The sequence below is a fragment of the Penicillium expansum genome, assembly GCF_000769745.1.
Source record: "Penicillium expansum strain MD-8 chromosome Unknown contig113, whole genome shotgun sequence".
Lineage (NCBI taxonomy): Eukaryota > Fungi > Ascomycota > Eurotiomycetes > Eurotiales > Aspergillaceae > Penicillium > Penicillium expansum.
The window spans coordinates 12,381-39,571 of NW_015971483.1; the positions used below are offsets into that span (position 1 = coordinate 12,381).

A 27,191-nucleotide genomic window follows, 5' to 3' on the forward strand; every position below is an offset into this window, starting at 1 on the left:
CTTTATAGTATAAACTAAAAAGAACTTCTTATTTTATAGAAAATACTTATAGATTTACTTAGATAGAATTTTATTTATATTAGTAAATCTCTAATTATAGTACTAATACTATTAATTAAGAAGCTAAGTAAAAAAGTATATTTCTATATAGACTATTATAGTCTAAATAAGATAATAGTTAAGGATTACTACCTACTACCCTTAATTAAAGAAACCTTATAGAATATATTATAAGTATAGTAGTTTATAAAGCTAGATATAATTATAGTATTTTATAAGATCTAGATTAAACCTAAAGAAGAATAAAAAACTATATTTTAATAGTATATTAATTAAGTATTTTATAAGTACTTTAATAACTTTATCTTTATATATATAGATAATATTATTATCTACTTAAATAGATTAATTAAAAACTATTATTAAAAATAGCTAAAGTCTTATAAAAGTTATAAGAGATAAGCCTATAATATAATATTAATAAATTAGAATTTAAAAAGAAAATAGTTAAATACTTAAGGTTTATTATTTATATAAGTATAAGTATCTATATAGATCTAATAAAGGTTAAAGTAATATATATATAAGAACTACTAAAAATAATTAGAGATATATAAAGCTTCTTAAGATTTATAAACTTCTATTAAACCTTTATCCTATATTTTATAGACTTAATAGCTTTATTAATATAGCTAATATATAAAGGAATAGATTTTTATTAAAATATAACTTATTATAAAGCTTTTATAGACTTAAAGGAACTTTTTATTAATATACCTATCTTAGTATACTTTAAAGAAGGATATAAAATTATAATAAAAACTAATACCTTTAGATAGGCTATTAGGAGTATACTATTATAAGTATAAAATAATAGAATATTATACTTATATATATACCTTTCTTAAAAGTTATTATTAGTAGAAGTAAACTATAAAATATATAATAAAGAGCTTTTTATAATTATATATAGTCTAAAAAAGTAATACTTAAAACTAAAAATAGTTTTTAAATTTAAAATTATTACTAATTATAAGAATCTATAATACTTTAAGAAAATATAGGATTTAAGTAAATATTAAATATAATAGGTAGATATATTAATAGAATTTAACTTTAAGATCTAATACTAGCCTAAGAAACTAGCTATATACCTAGATACTCTCTTATAAAAAGAATAAGATCTCTTATAGGATAGGAGTAATAAATAAATAATAAATTAATTCTAATATATCTTTAAAAAGATTAAAATAAAAACTAGATAGTTATAAATAGATATAGAGGCCCTTATAAGTTTTAAGATATCTATTAATATATTTAAAGATAAAGAGCTATAATTACTTTAGGTTAAAGCTTAGAAAATAGATATAAGTTATTAAGTAATCTTATAGGCTCTATAAAAAAAGGAATATAGACTCTTAAGTAGAATCTAAATTAAAATAAGCCTTATAGAATACTACTTTAATATATAAGGTCTCTTTTACTTCTAAAACTAGATATAAATCTTAAATAGTAAGCCCTTATAGATATATATTATCTAAAATATATATAATTTATATATTATAAGGTATTTAAGATATAATATTATATATATAATCTTTTTATAATACTTCTTTTAACTAAAAGTAACTAAGGATATATAATAATTCTTATAAAACTATATAGTTTATAGATAAAGTATAATATAGTATAATACTAAGTATAGATTATTAAAGCTATTACTAGTTCTATAATAGATTTAGGTAGAAATTTCTATTAATTTTATTATAGACCTTTTTATAAGTAGCCCTTAAAAAGCTATAAACTACTTTATTATTATAGATTAACTTATAAAAAGTATTATTCTTATTATTATAGACTTTATTATAAGTAATATTATAGCCTAAATATTTATAAATTACTTTTATATATATTATAGGCTTTTATTTATAATTATAAGTAACTATAGTCCTTAATTTATAAGTAGTTTTTAAAAGGAAATATATAAAAGATTAAAAATCTAATAATAACTATTAATAGCTTTTTACCCTTAAATAGATAGTATAATAGAATAAGTAAATTAAAAGATAGAATAGATCTTATAAGTCTTTATAGCCTATTTATAAAAAGATTAATCCTATCTCTTTCTAATTATAGCTATTATAATTAATAACTAAAAGGTATTATTAACTAGTTTAGTACTATTCTTCTTTATATATAGGTATTATATTAATCTAATTAAATTAGAAGATAATAGAAACCTTTTAAGGTTATAGAAGTAGTTTTAAATAAATAGGTATAGACTTTATAGAATACCTTTATAAAACTTCTAACTAAGTATAAGTAGTAATAACTACTACCTAAGATAAATAGTAAGAATAAGTAAACTATATATATTAGGCTATATTAGTTTATTATATAAAAGATAAAGTATAATTATACCTATAAAATATTATATCTTTATAGCTATTAAAGAAACTAGATTAGTTATATAGAAAATATATTATTATTAATATTCTATCCCTATATATAATAGAGCTAAGTATCCTATATAGGATTTACCCTATCTTTTATATAAATCTAATATAACTTATAGTATTAGATCCTCTCCCTTCTTAAGTTATAGATAATACCTAACCTCTACTAATTATTATTAATAATAAATTAGAATAGGAAGTTAAAAAGATCCTAGCTATATATATATAAAGGATTAGGAGAAGTTATTAATAGGAAGAATTAGTAAAATAGGCTAGCTTTATAGAATAAATATAGTAAAGGTTAGATAAATTAGAGGATTATACTATATTAGATATATTTAAGGAACGTTATAAGAGCGCGCGAATAAATAATAGCCCCTAAGGAATATACCCTTATATACGTATAGGTACCCTCTATATATAAACGGATACCGCTAGGAGGAGGGGGGTATTATAACGGGCCAGTGCCTAGTTAATATCACATACGTATACGTGACCTTCCTTATATCCCCTTTTATTTACGTTCGACCCCGCCAGCTCCTACTTCTCTCCTTAAGCTTTTAGATAACTGCAAACGGCTTAGTTAGTTTAAATCAAGACTGGCTACGTCCCTTCATAGTACCTCCCCCTAGCCTTAGTATACCTAGAGAATCGGCTATTTAGCTACATACGCAGCCCCCCCGGGGGTATAGAATATACAGATTACTAGGGCATAGAAGAGAAATATGTCCAGATAGACTAGGTAGTTAGTTGAATTAATTTAATGGCGTTATGGTTGAGATAAATGTATTTAAATTTAATAGGTTGGGGTGGGTGTCTAGCCATAGGGTGTGTCTAGTAATGGGGTGAAATACGTTATATTTAATTTAATGGCGGTTTGGTTGAGATAAATACATTTTAAATTAATAAGTTGGTGGGGGTGGCCGGCTCGGTAGTGAAATACGTTATTTATTATATTTATTACCTAATTAGGTACTTAGGGGTTAAGTTAGGTTAGGTTGGGTCGGGGTCCAATCGGGTTCTGGAGAAGCCTATTCATAATTCTGCGGTCATATCATCTCCTACGTTCAGTACCCTATATAATCCATATACTCTATCTACTTTAATATTCGATAATCCTAACGTGAGCGCACCTTTTTCCCTCTAACCAGAGCTACCTGGTAACAATCTTAACAAAGCGGAATATATTTCAACTAGTCGTCGGGGTATTCATCCTTCATGTTACTCACAAACTTCCTCTCCCTCTCATCCCATCGTTTGAAATGCTTACCCGCAATGGCAGTCAAACTACTCGGCAATTCCGTGAAGTGAGGGAGAATTATTCCAATATTCTCCTCGGCCACATACCGGACACTTCGATCCGCCACACTATGCATCCATTGTTAGCCATTAGCCAAGAAAAGGACACAAGCAAAAAATCACCCACAGCACATGATAGAAGCTTTGGTGCCTGCCAGCTTCTAATTGATCGATACCCATTCGTCTCATCCATTGTTCGCCTGCGCCACATTCCGAGTCCCAGCCGGTGATAATAGCCTCGTAATGATAGCGACGATGGCGGAAAACCTGGCCCACCTTGTATTGTATATTTGCATTGCCACCGGTTCGCTTCCGAATCTGCTTTGGGATTTCATCCACAGCCCTCATCACATGAATGCTCTCTAGTATATGCTCATGCTCGAACAGCCCATGAAACAGAGGAGCGATGTACTGCTCGACTAGAAATATATCAGAAGGAAAGTCTGTGGCGAACAGTTCCATGAGCCATGGCAACTGATGGCGTAGATCCATCGGCCTCGAATCACCTGACAGTAGCATCACAGACCAGAGCGCTGCGTACTTTGCGCTCACGGCATCTATCGAGGGGACACGCGAGGTCGGATTTTGGTGTTCGACACGAATCGAGTTCAATATGTTCTTACCACAGCGCAAGATAACGCCAGAAGTCGATGCTTCGCCCAGAGTTGCGGTCTGGTCCATGTTAGGCATGCCCAGAAATGTTAATTGGCTGCGCAGATTTGAGATAGCAGTCTCTCTTGCACCCCGAAACGGGTCCAAGTAAAGGGGCTCCCCTGGCTCCATCCCACCCAAAGCGTTACCATTGATGTCTGAGCCCAGCTCGGGGGTAATGATCACATGCACATGGAACGGAAATCCACAAGGATGGGCGTCTAGGCCCACCCCCTGCGCAACAAAGCAGTATATCGCAGCTGACACCAAGGGTAGAGAGTTGTGCCCTGGATCCTTTAGAGCCAGCCCTAAAAAGTTATGCTCCAAAGAATGATATTCTCGATCTGGATTTATCCCCGTGAGATCATTCGCCCCTAGCCAGGATGCTATGGCTAGTGCTTTCTCGCGAGGGGTGAAGAGGTGAAGATCCGAGTGAGACGCGACAAAGCGATTGAGGATCTCATCCAGAGAGTCTCGTATCTGGATCAGAGTCAGGTATAACGAAAAATTGGGGGGTTAGACTAGGTTAACACCTACTTCCTCCAAATCCCCAGTTCCACTTTCGGGTATAAAGAGATCAAAGCAGGCCAAGGCTCTGTCGAGTGACACGGGTTCTCCGTGTTTGAGTTTCGCCCATTCTGGTATGGCAATGCTTCGGTGCAGGCAAGTCAAGAGCGCGTGGGCATAGTACCTTTTGTGGTCAATTCAAGGGAAACACAAGCCAACTTGCATAGAATTAGTAGCCCACCTTCTGGCCAAATGGTCCTCCCCAGACTCTATCAGACTATATCGCAAAAGAGTATCTTTTGCATCGTATCCCATATCGACAACACGACGAAACTTTTCGATCCGGCCAGTCTGGCTAACAAGAATACTATCAAGAAGTCGAGTGACAGATCGATCAACCTGATACTTGAAGATAAACAGTGCTTTCCAGTCGGTTGAATTCGCCGGGCAGGCAAGCTTCCGGGGCATATCATGTCGCCCATCCCAGAATTTGTAATGTGACTGGCAATGGTGACGCCATAGTAAACGCTCATTCGTTACGTTTTGAAATCGACTGTTGATCTGTTCGACCGCAGCACAGGATTGAGGGGGAGAATAACAAAGAATCGAATGCAGGATCTCGTCTGGAAGATGAATTAAAGACCGAACCATCCCTGAAGGTGGAAGATTGATGATATTGGAGGAAGAAGACAAAGGAGAAGGCAATCAGAACGGAAGAACAGCCGGTTTACATTCCTCTATTAGTGAAGGAGAAGAAACCAAATCAAATATTAGATCAGAGAGTTAGAGGATTATGTAGAAAAACAGGAAATACTATCGTCGAAGAGATTGAGAAGATGTTTCTCCCCGCCTTTATCTCTCTATCAAAGACGCCAAGCCTTGAACTTCATCGTTGCAATGTTTTTTTTTGTTTTTTTTTTGCGAATCTTCTCTTCTTCTCTTCTTCTCTTCTACTTATAGACACCGGTAGACAGTATTCTCGTTTTACTGTCCTAATGATCTTATTAATATATTTTTAATGAATTACTCAAAAAGAGAAGTTGCTTCAAAACAACAGCGGGCAATTATTGCGGTATTCGCCGTATTCGCCGTTTCCCCCCACCACCAACGTTCTTTCTCTCCCTCTTACACGCCATGGGCCAATTCCATTCCACTAGCCAGGCTAGCTCGGGCGCTTCAGAACAATTAGACCGGAAGACCGACTATTATGAGCTGCTTGGTGTAACCCGCAGTGCAACAGACGATGAGTAAGTTCACATAAATATGCGGTTATGGACGTAACTAAAACTTGCCCGACTCTTAGGATCAAAAAAGCATATCGAAAAAAAGCTCTTGTATTGCACCCAGATCGCAATTATGGGAATGTTGACGAGGCTACCAAGCTGTTCGCCGAAATACAATCTGCCTACGAAGTACTAGCAGATCCCCAGGAACGAGCATGGTACGACTCCCATAGCGACGCATTTTTAGGGACCAACGGAAATACCGATGATCAACACTCGTACAATGTTCGAATCACAACAGCCGAAGATATCCTCAGACTCTTTTCGAAGTTCAGTCCTCGAATGGAATTCTCCGACTCCCCAACCGGATTCTTTGGAGGTTTGCGAGAGCAATTCGAACAGCTCGTACTAGAAGAAAGATTGGCCTGTCAGTGGGAAAATCAAGATCCTATTGAATATCCATCATTTGGATCTGGTAACGATGATTTCGAGACCGTTGTACGACCCTTCTATGCTGCGTGGACCGGGTTTTCCACCCAAAAGTCGTTCGCATGGAAAGATGCTCATCGTTATTCTGAAGCGCCTGATCGTCGGGTGCGGCGAATGATGGAAAAGGAGAACAGACGCCTCCGGGAGGAAGGCATCCGAGAATTCAATGATGCTGTCAGGTCACTCGTGGCTTTTGTCAAGAAACGTGATCCACGGTATAAATTCAATGCCCAAAGTGAAGCTCAACGCCAGGAAACCCTCCGCCAGTCTGTGGCTGCACAGGCTGCAAGATCACGGGCTGTGAATCAAGCCAAGATGCGGGATCATGTCCTTCCCGAGTGGGCCCAGTCAGAGCAACCAGTGGCAGATGACGACCAGGAGAGGAGCGAAGAGAGTGAAGTCGAGAGTTTTGAATGTGTGGCATGTCACAAATATTTCAAAAGCCAGAAGCAATACGAGGCGCACGAACGTAGCAAGAAGCATTTGAAGGCAGTCAAACAGCTATGCTGGGAGATGCGAATGCAGAACCACGAATTGGATTTGGAACCCGCGGATGACTCGAGTACCAATGCAGTTACAACTAAACCTCTTGGGGTGGATGACGGGAAAGATTGGGTTTCTACTACCTCGGAGGTCGATCTGGAACCAAGTACCTCTGTGAAGAGTCACGACATTCCCGCTGATGATCGAGGGAGTTCGCATGATCTAGAGGAAGCAACTATCTCCGAGCTAGATACCCCAACGTCTTCCCACGATGATGATTATGCCTCCAGGGAATATGTCGAGACGAGGCTCCGCACCGATATGGATTCTTTGTCCACAGGCGCCGGAGACTCCTCTGGTGTATCTAGTCATCCGTTCTCTTCGGACCTCACTGGCCAGTCACCAACTCTCAAAATGGGCAAGGCCAAGCAGAAACGGGCGAAAAAGGCCGCGAAGCAAGCAGATCAACCCACGGCGTTCATTTGTGCAAATTGCCAGGCTCACTTCACATCCAAGTCTAAGTTATTCGATCATATTAGAGACCTTGACCACGCACAACCCTTAATAGGATCTGTTGCTAAAAAGGGGAGGAAACGCTAGTAACACATCCGTGATGCTCATTTACCGTTTTTCTTTTCTTTTTTTTAATCCAAATTTTTTTTTTTTTAGAAAGATAAAAAGATACATCTAGTCCGTTGAGTCTTACATTTCTATTTTCTATTTCTATGGTTAAATAAGCCCGCATATGCCGGCTGGGAAATCTTCCCCTTCAGCCAAACACAGCCCCAACCCTCTAACCTAACCCAGCCCGCGAGTTCTTTACAACCTGCGCGACAGGCTGCAGGATTCCCTTGTTGTCGGCGGCACCCAGAGCAGTACCTGTACTCCATCCCATCTTCTCCAGCATGGCCCGCCCTCGGTTTTCAGCTCCGATTTCAGGAGCAGAGGCGCCAACCACATCGCCATCCATATATGAAGCAGCACCGGACTTTCCACGCTGGGTTTTGGGGAATCTCGGCACTTCCGTACCCCATGATTTGAACAACCGACGGTTGAACTTCCTCCCGGATAAGATATCGTCAACATTAGATATAGTCTTTGGTGTGTATCGCGGGGTGCGTGCCGTCTTATTGAGGACCGGGAAGCGAGAAATTCCATGGCCGCGTGACTGTGATTTGAGATTCAGCGCATTGGCCAATTCATGTATCAGCTTTCTGCGTTGCTTCGTCATGGGCGGCAAGGACAGGCTATATTGAGTTAGCTAGGTCAAAGAGAATTAGCAGGTTTAGAACAAACCTATTTTTAGGAGACAGAAGAAATGAGCGAATCTCGGTCATAAATTCCTCCATGTTCATTTCCTTGGGGTACTTGACCTTGAGGTCTGGGTTCCCTGCTTTTCTGCCCAGTAGTCCTTGCGCCCGGAGCTCTGCCCGCTCTATCTTCCGCAGTTTCTTTTTGGTCCGGTCGTTCTGCCAGGCCTCTTGTAGCTCGACTTCGAACTCACTGTCGGATAGTACTAGGTCGGGGATGGACTGCTTGCCCTTGGGTTTTTTCCGTAGACTTGCCCGGTCAAAATCCATTATGTCAAACCCGAAATATGGATCAGACTCCAGGGCATCCGCAAATGCCGATGCCGATGGAAATGAAGGCTTTCCATAACGGGAACCTTTTTTGGTGGACCCGGAATATCCGTTCGCCAGGTCTTCAAGCAACACAAAGTCTTCAAGGGTATCATCATCTGATCCAGATATGACCATATCGTCTTCGTCATCTTCGCTTGATGATGGAATTGAATCATGTTCGGTGTCGATTTGCATTTGAGTTAGCGATCTTGGTGATTCGATTTTAGAGCCTGTGGGGCTCGAGGCCGACAGATCTAGTTGCGTTGCGGCTTTTTCGACGTCAATGCCACCTTCTAGGTCAATCTTTGCACCGGATGTCACTTCCTCGTGGTAGTCATTGTCGATGTTGGCAATATAGTCTGCTAGTGGGTCCGTCTCTTCTTCCAGTGGCCAGTCTGGTCTCTCCGTGTTGGGTTCAAGATTGTCTGTCAGGCTAGCGGCAGGCGAAGCATCCCGGGGGGTAGGGTCCAATGTTGGTGTGTGTGATTTCTGCATAACTACAACAGTAGTCGTCTGCACAACTTCTTGAATCTCGTTCTGGTGTGTTTCGATGAGAACGGGTTTTGTGTTCCTCCTGCGGCCGGTGAACACAACCTCATCCTCACTCGAGTCGTCTATATCCGATAACTTCGACTGCAATACTGGGTCCGGGTGGTCGGTATGAACAACCCCTTGTCCCTTTGAGTCGAAGAAGAATGGAACCTCGAGGTCGGCGTTTTTGTTCGATATATTGTCGGTCTTTGGTTCTTCCCGGTCCGTGTTTGGTTTTGCCTGCTCCTCGCCTGCTAGTTCCAGTGTCGGTTCCAATGTCGGTTTCAGGCTTCCCGCGCTCACGAATTGAACGGCTTTGTGTCGAAGGTTGCTGTCTGACCATGATCGCTGATGGGTTTCTGTATTCCGAGCTTCTTGCTGCATAGTAAACTGGTGTGGCGATGGGTCTTTTGATTTTTTCAAACAAATTAGTATTCATCAACATAATAGAAGCACACTCATTACCTCTACCCATCGGCACCCGCCTGGTACGGGCCTTGGATTTCCCATGACGGGCCATGGATGGTAAATCTGATCTGTTGATGGGGAGAGAAGTGATGGGAGGAGATTCTTTTGCCTTCGGGTCGGGTCCGGGCGGTGACGGACATACAAAAAGGTACCGTAAACACAAGTAACAATTACAATGTACATGTATGGAGTTCTTATAAGACCTTTATGTATTTTGTTTTCTTGTTGTTGATTTTCGAACCTTTTATGTTATATTTTCAAAAAAAAAAATTAAAAAAACTAAGGGGTGATCTTGATTGTAGAGTATAGAGTGTAGATTGCATACATTGTAGTGACGTCTTAGCTCGTGACTGGAGACTCTCCCCCTCACCTGGGCGTCATGTCCCTAGAAAGGCATATTCGATTAACCCGGCGCTTTTACCGTTTATCTTTTTTTGTTTGTGGTTTTCCTCGGTTCTTTGTGGTGACCTAGCTTGGTCGCTTGGTATTAAATCACCGAGTTAGCTTCCAGGTTGGAAAGAGAGAGGGGGAGAGAGAGATATATATATACTCACCTCTGATCTTGAATCACTTACCCCTTCCAAACCACAAACCACAAACCACCATACCTGAACAGATACACAGAATACCGGCGCCAACCATGACCGTGGACATGGAAAAGTGCAAACGCATAGTACAATACTTCTGGGACCCAGAACCTAGAAATGATGTACCTGCGGCGTCGATATGGTGCCTGGGCAGGGAGTATGCCCCCCCGCAACCACCCAGTGACCCGGCTAGTGAGTCTCACTGAAGTGAATATACAACCTAATATCCTATATCTAACAACCTATACAGCCAACAACCCATACAGCCCCTCAAGACAGCCCGATGCTAGCACATTGAATGACACAGCATGGCCAAAGGCATTTCTCTCTGACTTTGGATCGAGGATCTGGATCACATATCGATCAAACTTCACACCGATCCCACGAACAAAGTCACTAGAAGCAACATCCTCGATGACACTGGGGGTACGTCTGAGAAGTCAACTGATGGACCCTCAAGGCTTTACGTCAGATACAGGGTGGGGCTGCATGATCAGATCTGGACAAAGCCTTTTGGCAAATACCTTTTCAGTTCTATTACTCGGACGAGGTGAGAGATGCGTCTAAATATGTATCAAAAAACCCCATACGCCCCCACCCCCCCAAAAAACCAGAACTAATTAAATATAATATAGACTGGCGCCGAGGGGAGAAAGTGGAGGAAGAGTCAAAGCTAATATCGATGTTCGCCGATCACCCCGAAGCTCCCTTCTCAATACATCAATTTGTCAATCGCGGCGCAGAATCATGCGGGAAATACCCAGGTGAATGGTTTGGGCCCTCGGCAACTGCTAAATGTATCCAGTGCGTGTTACCAAAACCCAAGCCATAGAGTGATGCTGATTGCAATAGGCTACTTTCAACCCAAAGCAAGGCCCCTCAACTCAGGGTATATGTAACCAATGACACATCGGACATCTATGAAGACAAATTTGCACATGTGTCCCACGATAGGTCGGGTCACATTCAACCAACACTCATCCTGATTGGAACCAGGTTGGGGATCGACAATGTCACCCCAGCGTACTGGGATGGACTTCGAGCTGCATTAACATATCCCCAATCCGTTGGGATTGCAGGGTAGGTCCATGCATCTGTCTGTACACCCGACATGAAGTATGCGCTAATCAAAACAGTGGACGCCCATCAGCATCGCATTACTTTGTAGGGGCTCAAGACTGCCACCTCTTCTTCCTTGATCCGCATACCACCCGACCTGCAACGTCATATCGACCAGATGGGCCTTACACTCAAGAGGAACTAGATAGCTACTACACCAACCGACTACGGAGAATCCATATCAAGGACATGGATCCTAGCATGCTGATTGGATTTCTCATCCAGGACGAAGATGACTGGGCTGACTGGAAGAAACGAATTCAATCCACGCCTGGACAACCCATTGTGCACATTTTCCCCAGTCAGCATCAGCCAGATTATGGCCATGGTCGAGCTGAGGCTCTGGATGAAGTTGAGGCACTGGACGATTCAGATGAGATGGAGTGATAGACAAACTAGGAGATGCAGCTTGATTTTAACTTGTGCCTTGGGAAAAATTTACCAGGAAAGAGAGAAATAGAATCATGATGCAATGCAATTAAGCATTTGGAATTTCGCGTTCTAGTAGGGGAGGCCAATCCATGCCTGCCCCAGACCCGAGTTATGTTACACCGCATTCACGTATCGAGTGGTAACCATTCAAAAAAAATCACCCATCGGGGAAAAGAAAATTCAAGCCATCCCATGACGCATTAGAAACCCGCAAAACACCCATAACCGACCACCTCAGAGCCCATAACAGATCAAGAGGCAGTAAAAACAAAAGCAAGCTGGAAAGAAAACGTAAAGAAGCCGCTTATTTGGCGGAAGAAGAGTACTTGGTGACAGCCTTGGTGCCCTCAGAGACGGCGTGCTTGGCGAGCTCACCGGGGAGGATGAGACGCACAGAGGTCTGGATCTCCCGGGAGGAGATAGTAGACTTCTTGTTGTAAGCGGCCAGCTTGGAGGCCTCGGTAGCGACACGCTCGAAGATGTCTGGAGAATGAAGAAATCAGAATGTGACATAGTAAGAAAACGCGTAAACGCGTTTTTTTGTGTTTGTTGCAAGGGAGTTGCGCGAAGAGAAAACATACCGTTGACGAAAGAGTTCAGGATGGACATGGCACGAGTAGAGATACCAGTGTCGGGGTGGACCTGCTTGAGGACTGGAAATGGAGTTAGTATTGACGCGTTCTTGATAACTGAGGTGCTGTTTTCAAGAATGAACTCACCCTTGTAGATGTAAGAAGAGTAAGTCTCCTTGCGGGTCTTGCCGCGCTTCTTCTTCTCGCCAGTTGCAGCGGTGGCAGTCTTCTTGCCAGCCTCCTTCTTCTCAGCAGGGGCCTTGCCGCCAACGGGGGCCTTGCCACCGGTGGAGGGCTTCTTCTCAGCGGCCTTAGGGGGCATTTTGAATGTGGTTGGAAAAGTTGGTTGGAAAGAAAAGAGTTGGAAGAGTAAAGAGTAAAGATGGATGAAGCGTGTGGATGGGAAACAGAGATGGTATGTGGAAGGTGAAGTTAGAGAGACGCGGTGACGAGGGGAGAGAGCGTCTTTATACTCGTGTTCCAAAGGCCAGTTGATCCTGGAGGGGGGTGCAAAGGAGGCCGAATTTCAATACGGTAACACCTTGGTATGATCTGTATGATTAAACCGACATTGACGCGTCTCAAGGTGGGAAAGGTGGGGTATAACCACGCTCAGCTGACTGTCAGGTATGGTAATGAATTTATATTACCACACCATTCCCGAAGGGGAATGTCTGATCTGATTGATCATTGGCTGCAACATCTAAGCGAGACCGTGATCTGGAGCGCCCATTGATGCTGCCCCAACGTCACCCTCACCGCGTCCTTATAAAGGTCCTCCGCTTCCACACGCTCTCCCACCTGCTCTTGCCACTTTACACCATAACCCAAGCTCTCCACCTTCAAACAACACACCTTTTCTCTCTCTCTCTCTCTACCAAAACCCTCCCCCCCTTTTCAAAACCAACCATCAAAATGACTGGCGGAAAGTCCGGCGGCAAGGCTAGCGGCAGCAAGAACGCGCAGTCGTAAGTTGTTTACATTTCGCGTCTTTATATATACGTTTCATACTGACATCAACATCCTCAGCCGTTCCTCCAAGGCTGGTTTGGCCTTCCCCGTTGGCCGTGTCCACCGTTTGCTCCGCAAGGGCAACTACGCTCAGCGTGTCGGTGCCGGTGCTCCCGTTTACCTCGCTGCTGTTCTTGAGTACCTAGCTGCTGAGATTCTCGAGTTGGCTGGAAACGCCGCCCGTGACAACAAGAAGACCCGTATCATCCCTCGTCACCTCCAGCTTGCTATCCGCAACGATGAGGAGCTGAACAAGCTCCTGGGTCACGTCACCATTGCCCAGGGTGGTGTTCTCCCCAACATCCACCAGAGTACGTTATCCCCGCATCAACCCTCTATTTGTGTATTGTACACTAACATTGTTTTCAGACCTTCTCCCCAAGAAGACTCCCAAGGCCGGCAAGGGCAGCCAGGAGCTGTAAGGGTTCTCTCTTTTTTCGCGGGTTGTTTGTTTTCTTTTCCGGCGCGGATTGGTTCTTTGACACGATAATGGGGTTATGGGACGGGCACGTTATGGCTCTGCGTTTTCTCTTTTTTTTCATCAATTTCCTGGTTGTACATTATGTCTACGGACATGGAATGATACCGACGACCTTAACTCGCTTGAGGGATTTCAACTTTCGGATACTAGCCCTGGGCATGAGCCCAAATCAATGAAAACTCCAGGTCTTTCAAGTGTTAAAAAAATATACCTACTTCCTTTCGTACTTTAAGCATACACTGTATCATATAAATGATATTCTTGGCGGCGTTGTCCTCTCGAGGTGGCTATTGTACATGAAATAAATTGTTAATTCTTGATTCTGGTCGGCGTACTCTAAATCTGCAGGAAAGACACGCATACTTTATGTTGCATAGTTAATGTTTGCAATTGGCCCAATCCTCACATTGTGTTTTGCGATATTGATTTGACTTAGTGTGCACCAGGAGGTTGAGCATCTATGTCGTCTCATGGTTAATGCAAATCGAAGGTTTCCTGGGGATGTGAACGTACATGGCAGGATTCGGGCCGGCAGGTTGCGCTCCCATTTGTTACCGCCAGGCGCAGTAGGTGCCCGGTATGGGTCAGGGTGCTTCCAGGTTGCCAAGAGCTTCTCTGTCTCGCGCAGCAAAACCTAGAGCGTGTGTTAGATTTGCCAGCCATAGATCTCACAGTTTTACATACCTGTTGCTGGCGAGGATCGCGAACGTCCTTGTTGGCTTCAAAAAGGGACCGGATATAGACTGCTTGTCCACGCCAGACCTGCCGGTGGACGGCCCAGTCAAGAGACAGTTTCAGGGAGCGCCGGTAGAGCGACCTGTAGTAAATAAGTGAATAGTCCTCTAGGGGGACACCAGCGGACTCACTTAACAGCGGAGGTGGACATTGTGCTCAAGTTTTGTCCCGGGTCCAATTCCGGCCAGCTGGAAGAGGGAAATGAAAATAAGAAAGCGAGTGTGTTGATTACACAGGTCTATCAAACAGAAATGACAACCTTAAAGATTGTTAGGGTTCCTGGTGGACAATGGGCTGGAGTTGAGGGTTTCAATGTCGTCAGGTTGACTATTCTGGGCTTCCTAATTCGTTCGGCACAGACTTGCTCAAATGGTCACTGCCCGCCCCCGTAGTGTAAGAAGAATAGTCCGCCTCTGCCGGAAGGGTGCCGGTTTACCTGAGGACCCGATCTAATCCGAGCTTCATCTTCTCAACTTGCTCTAATTTTTAGAGTTGAAGCGTTTTTGTCTTACGAAACCGGTTCGGCTTTTTCCCAACCGAGTAAATTTTGCTTTGATTCATCATGGCTTCTCGAATCTCTATTGCGCGCCTCTCGAGCCAGCGCTTCTCGGCTGTGGCCAGAACCACTCCTCGGGCATCAAGCCAGTTACGCAATGTCAAGGGATTGTCTACCCTCACGCGGAAGACTTCAGCTCGCTCAGCTTCGGGCTTGTTGCAGGTCTCTTCTTCCGGGTAAGTATCTACGTTATCACCATCCGTCGCAATTTTAGCTCATACAACGCTACAGCATCAATGTCTCGCGACTCAACCTTGCTCCTCTAGGAGGTCACCAACTTCGCACCTATGGTAAATGCTTATCTTAAGCATTCCTATTGATCAATTGCTAATAATGCTTAGCCGATTCCATCATCAAGGTCCCCAGCATGGCTGAGTCGATTACAGAGGGTACCCTCAAGCAATTCTCAAAACGTATGGTGCTTTGGCCGTGGTTGAAATTCTGGCATTTACTTATCATGGTACAGAGGTTGGAGATTTCGTCGAGCGCGACGAGGAGATTGCGACAATTGAAACAGACAAGGTAAATACCAACTCCGACCCCCACCCTTCACAACTAGTACTGCTGTTAACATGGATTTTCTGTTAGATTGATGTTTCGGTTAATGCCTCGGAGTCTGGTACCATTAAGGAGTTCCTCGTGAACGAGGAAGATACCGTTACCGTCGGCCAAGATCTTGTCAGGATCGAGCTTGGCGCTGCTCCCGAGGGTGGAAAGAAGGACGAGGGTGCCGAGAAGCCCAAGGAGCCCGAGCCTAAGAAGGATGCTCCGCCCGCTCCCGCCGAGACCGAGAAGCCCAAGGAGCCCGAACCTAAGAAGGCTGCGCCCCCCAAGGAGGCTCCCAAGGCGGAGTCCAAGCCCCAAGCAGCTGAACAGCCAGCTCTTGGTGGCCGCGAGGAACGCCGGGTATGTTGACCCCAAATATGCCTTCGACCTTGACTTGAAGCTAATTTTTGGTCTAGGTCAAAATGAACCGCATGCGTCTGCGTATCGCCGAGCGCCTGAAGCAGTCCCAGAACACCGCCGCTTCTCTCACCACTTTCAACGAGGTTGACATGTCCTCGCTGATGGAGTTCCGGAAACTGTACAAGGACGATGTGCTCAAGAAGACCGGTGTGAAGCTTGGTTTCATGAGCGCCTTCTCCCGTGCTTGTGTGCTTGCCATGAAGGATATCCCCGCTGTCAATGCTTCCATCGAGGGTCCTAACGGCGGTGATACCATCGTCTACCGCGACTATGTTGACATCAGCGTTGCAGTTGCCACCGAGAAGGGTCTTGTGACTCCTGTAGTCCGTAACACCGAAGGCAAGGATCTTGTTGGAATCGAGAAGGCCATTGCCGATCTCGGAAAGAAGGTGAGCCGTTGTTATTCTGGGATGGAGGCCGATGTCCAATTTACTGACCTGTAATAGGCTCGTGACAACAAGTTGACCATTGAAGACATGGCCGGCGGTACCTTCACCATCAGCAACGTATGTTTTTCCCTGTGTTTGTGTGTTTAAGAACAATCCCGCTAACCTATCCCAGGGTGGTGTCTTCGGCTCGCTGATGGGTACACCAATCATCAACGTTCCCCAAACAGGTCAGTTCTTTCGATTTTTTATTTTTTTTAAAATACGATTAGCATCTAACTATGTCTAGCTGTCTTGGGACTCCACGCCATCAAGGACAAGCCTGTCGCTGTGAACGGCAAGGTCGAGATCCGTCCCGTACGTACAGGCAATCCAATGACTTTTTCTTCGGTTTACTAATATTTCTAGATGATGTATCTTGCTCTCACCTACGATCACCGTCTCCTGGATGGTCGCGAGGCCGTTACGTTCCTTGTCAAGGTATGTCTACCTCCTCATTCACCCGAATCAATCACTAATCCCATCACAGGTCAAGGAGTATATCGAGGACCCCCGGCGCATGCTGCTTGGCTAGGTAGCATGAGTGTTTTGTCACGCGCCTTTTATTCTCTATGTTCTCGTACCTGGAGCGGCCTTGCGCCCTTTGTAAATTATTGTGTTCCAAGATATAAATGCCATGTCAAGCACAGGTCTTGTAGTTGGGCTCTAAGCACTATTCTTCTGTTATGTGAGTATTTCTTTCGGTCTTTATGGGCTGTTGGGAATTGATTGAGATTGAAGGATCAATATGGTGATCGAATTAGTGAGCATGTGGTATTGCACTTCAGATAAATAGTGATCCGCGATGCTAGCTCTAGCTCATGTGTCTGCTTGGATTGGTATCATTACACATAGAATCACGTAGAAGGGCATGTTCTCGTATCGTTTGGGTGAGAATACTAAAGTCCACAATAGTCTCGAACCCGCTGTGTCTCCTCCCGGGTCAATCCTTCCAGCTGGCCATGCTCCAGCTGAAGAAGAAGGGGCGCATCTAGGACTTCCATAAGATCCTCGAAAAAATCGACGTAACGATGCTGCAGCAATTGGAGAGGGCACACCTCATTGAGCTCTTCTCGGCTCTTTGGGTCCGCCGTACCGAATGGGGGTGGCATGTGCTCCAGAAACATGGTACGGCTGACCTCCCACCATATATCGAGTTCACTGTCGTTTGTTCTCCAGTTGCAGAGTCTGTGGAGCTGGTCTGGGAAGCGCGCTTCTTCTTCCAGTATCGCATGAATCATGAAGTGGGCACCGAGGTCGAGCCAGCGTGTCCGGGATACGTGGGCGACTGCCGACTGACAAAAGTCCATGAACTGAACTGCGATATCAGACAGGGGCACAAAGTGACCGAGGTCGCGATCTTTGGGGGGGTCCCAGTGAAGAAAGAGATTGGACAGGTAGAAAATGCGCAATTTGAAGTTCAGGTCCCAGGGCAAGGGGCCGTCGAGACGATGACCGAGAAGCCGCCGGTGGAATTCTAAGGAGTCAGTATGAAATGATCCTTTGCCGGGAAGTCCTGGGTACTTACGTTCAACTAAAAGCGCAAACCATTCAATGTCCTCGGTTGGTCTTGCTTGGTGAATTGCTCCTAGTATCTCACTGATACACATGCAGACCATGTAGTCGAGGATCAACAGATCCACAGTGGCTCGAATGCCAGGGTTTCGTTCCGCCATTTTGACGTCAACACTGAGGAGGGTATCAAATGAAAGGTATGTGGACGGTCCTAGAGGGATCCATGGTGCCCCCAAGGATACAGCTGTTCCCACGGCGATATTATGTCAATGCGCTTAGTCGGCGCGATTAGTCGATGTCACTGCCCGTGGGCCTGGGGTATTTTGACATCACCTTCACGTGACTGGGTATAGCATTCAACCATTTTATGGAGTATAGTGACACTTTTGACATACATTGGGATTACATGATTACTTTTACTTGCTATAACATTGGGAATGTGGATTTAATATATATAAATTGAAATGTGAGCTGTAGAAGCTGTAGAAGCTGTTTTGAAATATCAGATGTAGTGAATGCGGATATCATGGCGTCATTTATATATAACCATGTAGAGAGTCACACATATGTACATACTATGTAATTGATCACTTCCCCCCTTTCACCCATCCAACAGCCCCTTCAGTCCATGCTCAACCTACGCATAAAACCAAAATTCAGCCTCAGCAAAGCAACACAGGCTACCATGGCGTGGTATTGCTCTGGATCCACCAACACCGAGTTGATTGAGAACCTATTCAAGGCTGGACTGATCCACAATGAGCGTGTGAAAGATGCCATGATAGGAGTGAGCATATGTAATATATTTTGATTCAATGCCCTCTCTAACTATGACCAAGGTTGATCGAGCCCATTATGCTCCATCACGGCCGTATTCGGACTCGCCTCAACCCATTGGATATGGGGCTACCATATCAGCACCGCACATGCATGGCCATGCATGTGAGTATCTGATTGATTATCTCAAACCAGGTGCTCGGGTGTTGGACATTGGATCTGGTTCAGGGTATTTGACCCACGTCCTTGCCAATCTGGTGACCAGTTCATCCAGCAACGCTCAGGGACAGGTGATTGGGATTGATCATATCCCTGAGCTGACAGACCTGGCTCGTACCAACATGGACAAGTCCAAGCAAGGCAGTGAGTTACAGACATCTACAACTGTCAAGTTTATCACTGGCGATGGACGTCTTGGATGGAAAGAAGGTGCACCGTACGACGCCATCCACGTTGGCGCCGCGGCCGACAAGCTTCATCCAACTCTGGTCGACCAGCTGCGTGCTCCCGGGAGACTCTTCATTCCGGTGGAATCGGAAGATGACGAAAGTGCCATGGATAGTCTCAGCGGGGGTCAATATATCTGGGTGGTAGATAAAAAGGAAGACGGATCCATTCGCAAAGAGAAGGTCTTCCAAGTCAGCTATGTGCCCTTGACGGATGCTCCACGAGGATGAGACGTCTTCTTCTTCGGTTTACATTTACAGAGATTCCTTTACTTTGATAAAAGAAAAGTGATAATAATATGAGTTTATGTGCTTTCCTAAATTGATTTCTCCATGTGAGCTTCAAAACTTCATATCTTTCCAAATACATCGAGAAAGACTCCACGAACACCCTGGCATGTTTCACAAAGAGAGAAGATAGAATTCGATCAGCGGAATCCACCAGGGAACTTGAAATTCCCCTGGAATTGTGGACCACCCTGTTGGAAGAAGAACTGTTGACCACCACCACCGAATGGGTTGCCCTGGAACTGACTGCCTCGCTGTTGCGATTCGGGATCATTGGGATCGTCGCCGTTGTCAAACCGTGTCCGGAGTTCGGAGTCAGATAAAACCTCGTAGGCTTCATTGATGGCCGCCATCTTTTTCTCCGCCTCTTCCTTGCTTACACCCTGGGCGTTGGCCTTATCAGGGTGATGTTGCTTCACTAGCTGGCGATACGCGCGTTTGATCGTCCGATCATCTGCATCACGGCTAATACCAAGGACCTTGTAGTAATCTTTCTGCTTGGAGCGCTTGAGTAAAGTCTGAGCCTTTTGTTGGAGAGATTGCGCCTCTTGGGAACTGGGATGGTGTTCCTTGGCCGATTCGAGCGTACGTATGGCGTCCTCGAACCGATCCTCGTCCAAAGCGGTCTGGGCTTTATATAGGAGCCCGGCAAGTGAGTGGGGAACAAGCTGGAGAGCTTCAGCGCAGTAAGGGCCCGCCTTTTTGATCATACGCATCTGGGTATGTTAGTGACGGAAATTAAGCGATGTGACGTGGGTACTCACCTCTCGGTAAGCCTCGCAGGTCTTCTCGACCAGGAATGTGTAAAGATTATTGGGTGCCAGATGATGAATATGGTTAGCTTGTCTCGCTTCTTCAACATCGGCCTTGATGTCCGCAATCAGTCCACTGGATTCACTATCGCCGACCATGAGATTTGCTGCATTGCTGAATTTGCGTGCGCCCAGGGCAGTATGCAATTTTTCTAGCTGTTTGGCAAGCTTCCGTTCACGTCGATATAGACGGTTGCACGGTTTCGAGTCCGGATCAGCATGGAGGCATTTGCGAATTTGAGCAAGGCCACGGTCACTGTCTCCTAGAGAGTAGAACAGCATGGATGACATTTGCAGATGAGGTTCGACCAAGCTCGGGGACATTTGCAGAACATGTGCCAAGTCGCTAAGCGCTTCTTCCGTCTCGCCTTTTTCAAAGTGACAATGGGCTCGAGCCTGTCGTAGAGGCAGTGCCGTATTTGCCTTGAGGATGGCAATATTTGCCTCCGAGACACACGTCTCCCACGCGCCCTGCTTTTCGGCATTGAGAGCTAAGGTGGCCGCATCTCGTGCGGCTTCTAATTCCTTGTAATCATCCGTCGACTTTTTTCCGGCCCGCTCGAGATCCTGCAAGGCCTCTTGCCAATGCGCGGAGCGTGCGTTTAAGCGGGATCGCTGTAGAAGAGCGCCCTCAAAGTCCGGCTTGAGTTCTAAAACTCGATCAAAGTCGCTTGAGGCTTGTGAATTTTTGCCGATGGAAAGATAAGCCGCGCCCCGTTGGAAGATAGTGATATAGTTGGTTGGGTCGCGCGAGACGGCGGCGTCGAAGTATACCACGGCATCTCGGGGTGAGCCCTGCGCGAGGTGGGCCTTGGCGGAAGAGATCAATTCAGAGAGAGGTGTATCCGAGGGAATTTGAAGGGCGTATCCAGCCGAAAGACAAGCCAGAAAGGCCGTGAGTGAGTCCAAGGAAATGAGCATCTTGAGGTAGTATGCGACGCAGTAACGACGTAGTAACGGGAGGTGTTAACGAAGGGTTTGGTGCATAATCAGTCTCCCTAGGAGTACAAGAAGAGGAGCATAATCCAAAAATCTCGATCAAAATAGCCAAGTGCAAAGCGCAAAGAACAATGAACAAGGGAACTCGAAGTTGGAGGAGCACATGTGCATACTCCGTGGCCTTTACGCCTCGTATTGTTCCGTTACCGTCATGTGACATAGAATTGTCTCCAATCGCTTTCGCTCCGAGTTTTGGTCTTCACTACTCCGATTCAAAGTATGCTCGTCAAGTCAATATGTCGAAGTATCTTGTGGCCTAAGATTGGTCTGAAACTGTCGCCTTTGCGAGGTGTACATACCGGTAAGATTCGTTTGGTTATCTTCTGATCAATTTGCTAATTGCAACCAGCATCCGATTCTACCTTGTCTCCAGCTCTTTTAACTAGAGCCCGCCTACTTGCAGCTGAACATACAAAGCTTGCAAAACGATTGGGAGAGTCATTTGACGCAAAAACCGCCAAGCGAGCCGGAGAACTGGCACCGGTTGCGAATATCTTGAAAGAATGGATCAATGCCAACGATGTATGCGCCTTGGAGACCTTCATTGAAGACCTACTAATTCCGCTAGTCTATTACCGAGCTCAAGTCTCTACTAACCGATCCCAACACCGATGCCGAACTACGGTCCTTGGCAACAGAAGACCTTGAGAGCAGTCGCGATGCCTTGCCTACGATATCAGACCGACTGAAGAAGGCTCTCATTCCACGACATCCATTTGCAGACCTTCCTTGCTTGCTCGAAATCCGACCCGGGGCAGGCGGAGATGAAGCAGGCTTGTTCGCCTTTGAGATGTTACGAATGTACGTTGCCTTTTGCTCCCGAAGGGGCCTCCGCCCAACAATCTTGAAACAAGACACAGAGGTTGGCCCGTCCGACGACCGTCTCAGTGAAGCGGTAATTGAAATTGAAGCCAGTGGCGCATACGATATATTACGGACTGAATCGGGGGTACATAGGGTGCAGAGAGTACCCGCAACCGAGACCAAGGGTCGCACCCATACCAGTGCCGTTAGTGTAATGGTCTTGCCGAGTTTCCCAGAGGACGGCAGTGAGATGGATAACGCCCTGAACTTTGAAGATCCAAACAGCGATTACTATATTGACCCGCAAGAGGTGCGGGTTGAAAAGATGAGGGCTGGGGGTGCTGGTGGGCAACATGTCAACAAAACCGAGTCCGCCATTCGACTGACCCATATCCCCACGCATACGGTTGTCTCCATGCAAGACGAACGGTCCCAGCAGGCCAATCGGAGAAAGGCGTGGCAGATGCTACGGGCAAAGCTGGCCGAAGCCCGACAAGAAGCCCGTGAACAAGAGCTTATGCAGCTCAGACGAGGTATACTAGGTGGTGTGGCCAAAATGGGTCGAGGTGATAAGATTCGAACCTACAATTTTGGTCAAAGTCGCTGCACCGACCATCGTACAGGGATCACGATTCATAATCTGGATAGTATTCTCGATGGCGGTGATGGCTTGGAGACTGTGATGGACAGTGTGCGGACCTGGATGGCTGATAGTGAAGTTGAGGCCATGGTTGCCGAGGACATGGGAAAAGCAAAGAGTAAATAGCAGAGTCATTCTTTTCATGTACAAAGATACCATGTATTTTATTAAGGCCCGAATCTATTGATGTTCTACAAATACTTTCGCTCCGGATCCAAGATGTCCAGTCCATCCATAGCCTTCTCATACCTGTCCAGTAGTTAGCAACTTTCATACTATGACTTAGGTCAATCACAAACATGGTGAACACAATTCCTCCACTCATGATCAATCTTGCAAGTCGCGGCATAGCGCCAGACCATAAAGTTAAGACACCTTCATCCTTGACGATTCTTGTTGCGCAAACAATGCTGTTCTTGTAATGCTTGCTGGCCTCAAGTGATTGCATTCTGATATCGTTAGTATCTTTGATATGTATCATTAGCGTGTGGGGATAGTGACCTTGTCTTGACCGTGTCCAATGGTTGGGTCACATAACTGATTCATGTTAGTTGGTGTTTGTCCCTTTTTGTCCCCATCTTCTTCAGGGATCGAAGTCTTACACAGTGATGAGTCCTGCAATACCACCGATTCCAAAGGTGGCTGCAGTCCCCAGCTTTTCACCCGGCGCCGTATAGCCCTCTGCAAACTGCTTCAATGTTGTGTAGGCTGTGAATCGGGTTGCCGAGTTGGCAGCCTGTCTTGCTGTAGTGGGAACAAAGCCTTGGAAAAACCCCTTGACACCTCTTTCCTTGAAAATGAGTTTGCTGCCATGCAAGAAACCCCGCATCCGAGGGTTGGCAGACTTTCGGTCGTCGATCCTATAGTTCGGTCAGTAGAGCCTGCCAGAAATGGGACGGGAACTTACAATTGAGTCTTGATGCTTTCAAAGGGGGTGACGGCGAAAAGAGACTCGGTGAATCCAGCACCAAATCCAGCAACAACCGTCCTAGGTCCTGAGATCTTGCCGTTCTCATCTTGGAGAACCGATTTTATGGCATCGAAAGCGACGAATCCTAGTATGTATTAGCGGGGGCCTATAAAATTACGGGAGACAACCGCACGAATTCCAGCCTTGAGCGAGTTTCCGATAATCAGTGTTGTACATCCTGCATACCACTGGCTTCCGAACGGTGGCCATGGTAGCTTTTGGCCTTGGGTAAGCTGGCGATTGAGTTGAGTCCGGGTCTTCGCAACTGCAGATCATTAGAAATAATTGTAAGACATTCGAAGGGATCATACATTCGGCCGGGTACGTGATCGCTGTAGTATACTGTTAGCTAGTGGCCTGGTAGGAATCATTGAGCTCTTTACCGATCTCCACGGCTCCGGCAGTGGACCCCGCAAGGATGGAGCGAAGGGCGCTGGGCTATTTATTGGTGAGCGTTAAGCAGAATAGCTTATTTGACCGGAGAACAAACCTTCGCCTTTTGATCCTTATTCACCGTCGCCATTTTTTTTTTTTTGGGCTTCGGGGATAGGTTTGAGGAATTGCAGTCGCCGAACATCGGAGATCCAGCGATATACGGCCTTCGGCACGTGCCATTACCGCAGTATAGAATCAGCTAGGAAGACCATGAAGGCCAGTTCTGTTACAATCAAATCCTACAACTTATTACAGTGGAACAAATTGGAGGGATATTGTCAATTCACTAGCTGAATCTACTTAGATTCGTTAAGCAACTAGTGCTCCTCCATTTTTTTCTTCTTTTTTTTCTGGGTTTTTTTGAAGGTGAGAGTGTGATGTTCACCGTGCCTTTAACAACGGCAATCACACTAAGTGAGCGTAGACAGGAATGGGGTTAAGCATGGTAGAGTGGTGGGAGGACTCTGGGCTGCCAACCAAAGGTTGGTCAAGGGTGAGATCATCACTCGTAGGGGAAATAAAAAAAAAGAGCCCTGGGAAAAAAAATCGCACGAGACGCTTATCCTGTGGAACGCCATTTGCCTTGAAAATCCCGAAACACAGAATATAGCCTCGGAAAAACGTAGAGCATAGGCGCCGAAAATGCAATTTCCTCAAGGATCCAACTCATAGGACAAGGGACCGGGACGGAAAAGACATATGATACATTGTACTCCCGTTTCATTATGACCGGATAATCAATGCCGGGATAGTCCGGCAAGATCTCGAAGATAGAGCGGAATGGAATAAGAGAATCGAGGAAACCAAAGCGCATCGATATGAAAAAAAAGTGTGGTTCGGGCGTGATTGGGCCTAAGAGATGGGCGCTTGGGGTTGACCTGGATTTGGTTGACCAAAGGTGATCCGGTTGGCATCATTTTGTGCCCCACGACGTTGACCCTGTCCACGACCACGGTAAGAACCGCGTCCCCGATTATTGTAGTATTGGCCCTGCTGTTGGCCCTGTTGTTGGCCATGCTGTTGGCTATGCTGTTGACCGTGCTGTTGGATTTGCGGTTGGCCATTGTGATTGTTCCGGCGAGGTTGACGGTCTCCGTTCATGTTCACGGATCCAGCTCCAGTCTGGGGTGGAGGGTTGGAGATCGGCCGAGGAATGTTCTCGGGAGAATCATAGACATAAAGCTTCTTGTCAATATTTTGAGGGATGGGTTGGATTTCAGTGCCCAGTTCTTGCTCAATCTTGTACAGATTGAACCGATCCTCCCAGTTGATGAGGTTAATGGCGAGACCCAGGTGTCCGAAACGACCTGAACGACCGATACGGTGAAGATAGGTCTCCGCGTTCTTCGGGAAATCAAAGTTGATCACAACGTTGACTGCTTGAATATCGATACCGCGAGTCAACAGGTCAGAGCAAACCAAGTTGCGGCATACGCCGTTGCGGAAGTCATGGAAGACTCGGTTACGGTGCTGCTGAAGCATCCGAGCATGAGAGTAAAAGCACGAGTAGCCGAGTTCGGTGATCTTTTTGGCCAGAAGCTCAACCCGGTTGGTTGAGTTGCAGAAAATGATCGACTGGTTGATCTGAAGCTTGGAGAAAAGAGTGTTCAAGCAATGAACCTTTTGCTTCTCCTCGACGAAAGCATAGTATTGGGTGATACCGCGTAGGGTAAGTTCGTCCATAAGGTTGATCTCGTAAGGGTTGCGCATGTGCTTGTCCTTGAATGACTTGACAATCAAAGGGAAAGTGGCACTGAAGAGCATGACCTGGCGGTCCTTGGGGTGGAAGGACATAAGTTGCTCAATGACAGGAGTGAACTCAGGAGACAGCAATTTGTCTGCTTCATCCATCACAAATGTCGGGCATTCGGCCAAGTCGGCGACGCCTTTGCTAGCCAAATCTAGTACTCGTCCGGGGGTTCCCACAAGAATGTGAACAGGGTCATTCAGCCGGATAATGTCGTCCATCAAACCAGTTCCACCAGTGGTGACCATGACATTGATACCGAGGTGTTTGCCTAGGGTCTTGCAGACCTGTGATGTCTGGAGGGCGAGCTCTCGTGTGGGGACCAGGATCAAGGCCTGAGTCTTTGTACTTTTGGGGTTGATGCGCTCGAGAGTGGGGATAACAAAAGCGGCGGTCTTTCCAGTGCCATTCTTGGCTCGGGCCAAGATGTCTCTGCCTGTGAGGGCAACTGGTATCGTCTCTTCTTGGATAGGGGAGGGCTTTTCAAATCCAGCCTCAAAAATGCCCATCATGAGTTCACGTTTGATGTAGAAGTCCTCGAACTCAAGGCCTTTTGTAGCAGTGACATCCTATTTAGAGTCAGTATTTCGAAATTGATTGGCACCAACAAAATACTCACCTCAGTTTGTGGGCGAGCATCTTTGGGGGGAAGATTCAATGTGTCCTGCAGTCTTTGCTCTGAGGTTCCTTCCCTGGTCAAGTCAGATTTGTTTGACGGTCCAAAAAAAAACAAGAAACATGATTGACTTACAGCTTTGTATTGCCGAGTTGTGCAGCAAGCGCGTCGGCCATTGTGACGATAAGGTGCTAAGGAGTTGGGAAGCAAGTGAGGTGACCGATTTTGTTTGCGATCAAGAGTGTGTGAAAGGATGTGCGCGGAAATTGGAAGAGGAATATTTTGGAAGAGGTTTGACGAGATGGAAATGTGAGGAGAGGAGACGGATGTTTGTCGAAACCAATAAAGTCAGGTTGTAGGGGACGGGAGATCGGGTATTCAATGATCAATGAAAGCTTCTGTGTGGAACCAAGAAAGATCTCTGATACCAAAGCTGGGAGATTTCACAGATAGGATAAAGAATGGTAGAAACCAGTTTTGTTGACAAGAGAGGGAGAGAGAGAGAGGGGAAAAAAAGGTAGGAGAGATT

At 45.3% G+C, this 27,191-nt stretch overlaps 15 protein-coding genes across 15 annotated transcripts; 7 read left to right on the forward strand and 8 right to left on the reverse strand.

The window, feature by feature from the left end:
* Positions 1-3,649: 3,649 nt before the first annotated feature.
* On the reverse strand, positions 3,650-5,381 carry PEX2_037430 (uncharacterized protein; the record flags this gene model as incomplete). Its single annotated transcript, XM_016741018.1, has 4 exons — positions 3,650-3,824; positions 3,883-4,886; positions 4,944-5,097; positions 5,155-5,381. The coding sequence occupies 4 exons, from the start codon at positions 5,379-5,381 to the stop codon at positions 3,650-3,652; spliced, it is 1,560 nt and encodes a 519-aa protein (XP_016593779.1).
* A 666-nt stretch (positions 5,382-6,047) lies between these two features.
* On the forward strand, positions 6,048-7,708 carry PEX2_037440 (putative C2H2 finger domain protein; the record flags this gene model as incomplete). The annotated part of the gene is made up of 2 exons (XM_016741019.1): positions 6,048-6,160; positions 6,217-7,708. 2 exons carry the CDS (start codon positions 6,048-6,050, stop codon positions 7,706-7,708), a joined length of 1,605 nt encoding a protein of 534 aa, XP_016593780.1.
* Positions 7,709-7,901: 193 nt separating this feature from the next.
* On the reverse strand, positions 7,902-9,645 carry PEX2_037450 (uncharacterized protein; the record flags this gene model as incomplete). The annotated part of the gene is made up of 2 exons (XM_016741020.1): positions 7,902-8,355; positions 8,405-9,645. 2 exons carry the CDS (start codon positions 9,643-9,645, stop codon positions 7,902-7,904), a joined length of 1,695 nt encoding a protein of 564 aa, XP_016593781.1.
* Positions 9,646-10,369: 724 nt separating this feature from the next.
* PEX2_037460 (cysteine protease ATG4) lies at positions 10,370-11,822 on the forward strand (the record flags this gene model as incomplete). Its single annotated transcript, XM_016741021.1, has 5 exons — positions 10,370-10,508; positions 10,567-10,866; positions 10,952-11,120; positions 11,169-11,396; positions 11,453-11,822. The coding sequence occupies 5 exons, from the start codon at positions 10,370-10,372 to the stop codon at positions 11,820-11,822; spliced, it is 1,206 nt and encodes a 401-aa protein (XP_016593782.1).
* Positions 11,823-12,171: 349 nt separating this feature from the next.
* On the reverse strand, positions 12,172-12,761 carry PEX2_037470 (histone H2B family protein; the record flags this gene model as incomplete). Its single annotated transcript, XM_016741022.1, has 3 exons — positions 12,172-12,350; positions 12,449-12,520; positions 12,587-12,761. 3 exons carry the CDS (start codon positions 12,759-12,761, stop codon positions 12,172-12,174), a joined length of 426 nt encoding a protein of 141 aa, XP_016593783.1.
* A 593-nt stretch (positions 12,762-13,354) lies between these two features.
* Positions 13,355-13,872, forward strand: PEX2_037480 (histone H2A family protein; the record flags this gene model as incomplete). The annotated part of the gene is made up of 3 exons (XM_016741023.1): positions 13,355-13,407; positions 13,469-13,761; positions 13,820-13,872. The coding sequence occupies 3 exons, from the start codon at positions 13,355-13,357 to the stop codon at positions 13,870-13,872; spliced, it is 399 nt and encodes a 132-aa protein (XP_016593784.1).
* A 75-nt stretch (positions 13,873-13,947) lies between these two features.
* PEX2_037490 (uncharacterized protein) lies at positions 13,948-14,163 on the forward strand (the record flags this gene model as incomplete). The annotated part of the gene is made up of 1 exon (XM_016741024.1): positions 13,948-14,163. One exon carries the CDS (start codon positions 13,948-13,950, stop codon positions 14,161-14,163), a length of 216 nt encoding a protein of 71 aa, XP_016593785.1.
* Positions 14,164-14,363: 200 nt separating this feature from the next.
* PEX2_037500 (NADH dehydrogenase [ubiquinone] 1 beta subcomplex subunit 9) lies at positions 14,364-14,817 on the reverse strand (the record flags this gene model as incomplete). Its single annotated transcript, XM_016741025.1, has 4 exons — positions 14,364-14,389; positions 14,445-14,565; positions 14,616-14,748; positions 14,798-14,817. The coding sequence occupies 4 exons, from the start codon at positions 14,815-14,817 to the stop codon at positions 14,364-14,366; spliced, it is 300 nt and encodes a 99-aa protein (XP_016593786.1).
* Positions 14,818-15,228: 411 nt separating this feature from the next.
* PEX2_037510 (uncharacterized protein) lies at positions 15,229-17,148 on the forward strand (the record flags this gene model as incomplete). Its single annotated transcript, XM_016741026.1, has 11 exons — positions 15,229-15,398; positions 15,454-15,512; positions 15,564-15,635; positions 15,689-15,744; positions 15,811-16,128; positions 16,185-16,577; positions 16,635-16,694; positions 16,750-16,804; positions 16,864-16,931; positions 16,983-17,054; positions 17,104-17,148. 11 exons carry the CDS (start codon positions 15,229-15,231, stop codon positions 17,146-17,148), a joined length of 1,368 nt encoding a protein of 455 aa, XP_016593787.1.
* A 364-nt stretch (positions 17,149-17,512) lies between these two features.
* PEX2_037520 (uncharacterized protein) lies at positions 17,513-18,289 on the reverse strand (the record flags this gene model as incomplete). Its single annotated transcript, XM_016741027.1, has 2 exons — positions 17,513-18,090; positions 18,142-18,289. 2 exons carry the CDS (start codon positions 18,287-18,289, stop codon positions 17,513-17,515), a joined length of 726 nt encoding a protein of 241 aa, XP_016593788.1.
* Positions 18,290-18,756: 467 nt separating this feature from the next.
* PEX2_037530 (protein-L-isoaspartate O-methyltransferase) lies at positions 18,757-19,582 on the forward strand (the record flags this gene model as incomplete). Its single annotated transcript, XM_016741028.1, has 2 exons — positions 18,757-18,915; positions 18,968-19,582. 2 exons carry the CDS (start codon positions 18,757-18,759, stop codon positions 19,580-19,582), a joined length of 774 nt encoding a protein of 257 aa, XP_016593789.1.
* A 197-nt stretch (positions 19,583-19,779) lies between these two features.
* PEX2_037540 (DnaJ and TPR domain protein) lies at positions 19,780-21,372 on the reverse strand (the record flags this gene model as incomplete). Its single annotated transcript, XM_016741029.1, has 2 exons — positions 19,780-20,355; positions 20,404-21,372. The coding sequence occupies 2 exons, from the start codon at positions 21,370-21,372 to the stop codon at positions 19,780-19,782; spliced, it is 1,545 nt and encodes a 514-aa protein (XP_016593790.1).
* A 297-nt stretch (positions 21,373-21,669) lies between these two features.
* On the forward strand, positions 21,670-23,020 carry PEX2_037550 (putative mitochondrial translation release factor (RF-1); the record flags this gene model as incomplete). Its single annotated transcript, XM_016741030.1, has 3 exons — positions 21,670-21,751; positions 21,800-21,972; positions 22,019-23,020. The coding sequence occupies 3 exons, from the start codon at positions 21,670-21,672 to the stop codon at positions 23,018-23,020; spliced, it is 1,257 nt and encodes a 418-aa protein (XP_016593791.1).
* Positions 23,021-23,085: 65 nt separating this feature from the next.
* Positions 23,086-24,387, reverse strand: PEX2_037560 (putative mitochondrial tricarboxylate transporter (Ctp); the record flags this gene model as incomplete). Its single annotated transcript, XM_016741031.1, has 9 exons — positions 23,086-23,143; positions 23,194-23,343; positions 23,396-23,431; positions 23,497-23,754; positions 23,802-23,949; positions 23,998-24,129; positions 24,176-24,196; positions 24,248-24,302; positions 24,355-24,387. The coding sequence occupies 9 exons, from the start codon at positions 24,385-24,387 to the stop codon at positions 23,086-23,088; spliced, it is 891 nt and encodes a 296-aa protein (XP_016593792.1).
* Positions 24,388-25,151: 764 nt separating this feature from the next.
* On the reverse strand, positions 25,152-26,838 carry dhh1 (DExD/H-box ATP-dependent RNA helicase DHH1; the record flags this gene model as incomplete). The annotated part of the gene is made up of 3 exons (XM_016741032.1): positions 25,152-26,615; positions 26,666-26,738; positions 26,798-26,838. 3 exons carry the CDS (start codon positions 26,836-26,838, stop codon positions 25,152-25,154), a joined length of 1,578 nt encoding a protein of 525 aa, XP_016593793.1.
* Positions 26,839-27,191: the final 353 nt, after the last annotated feature.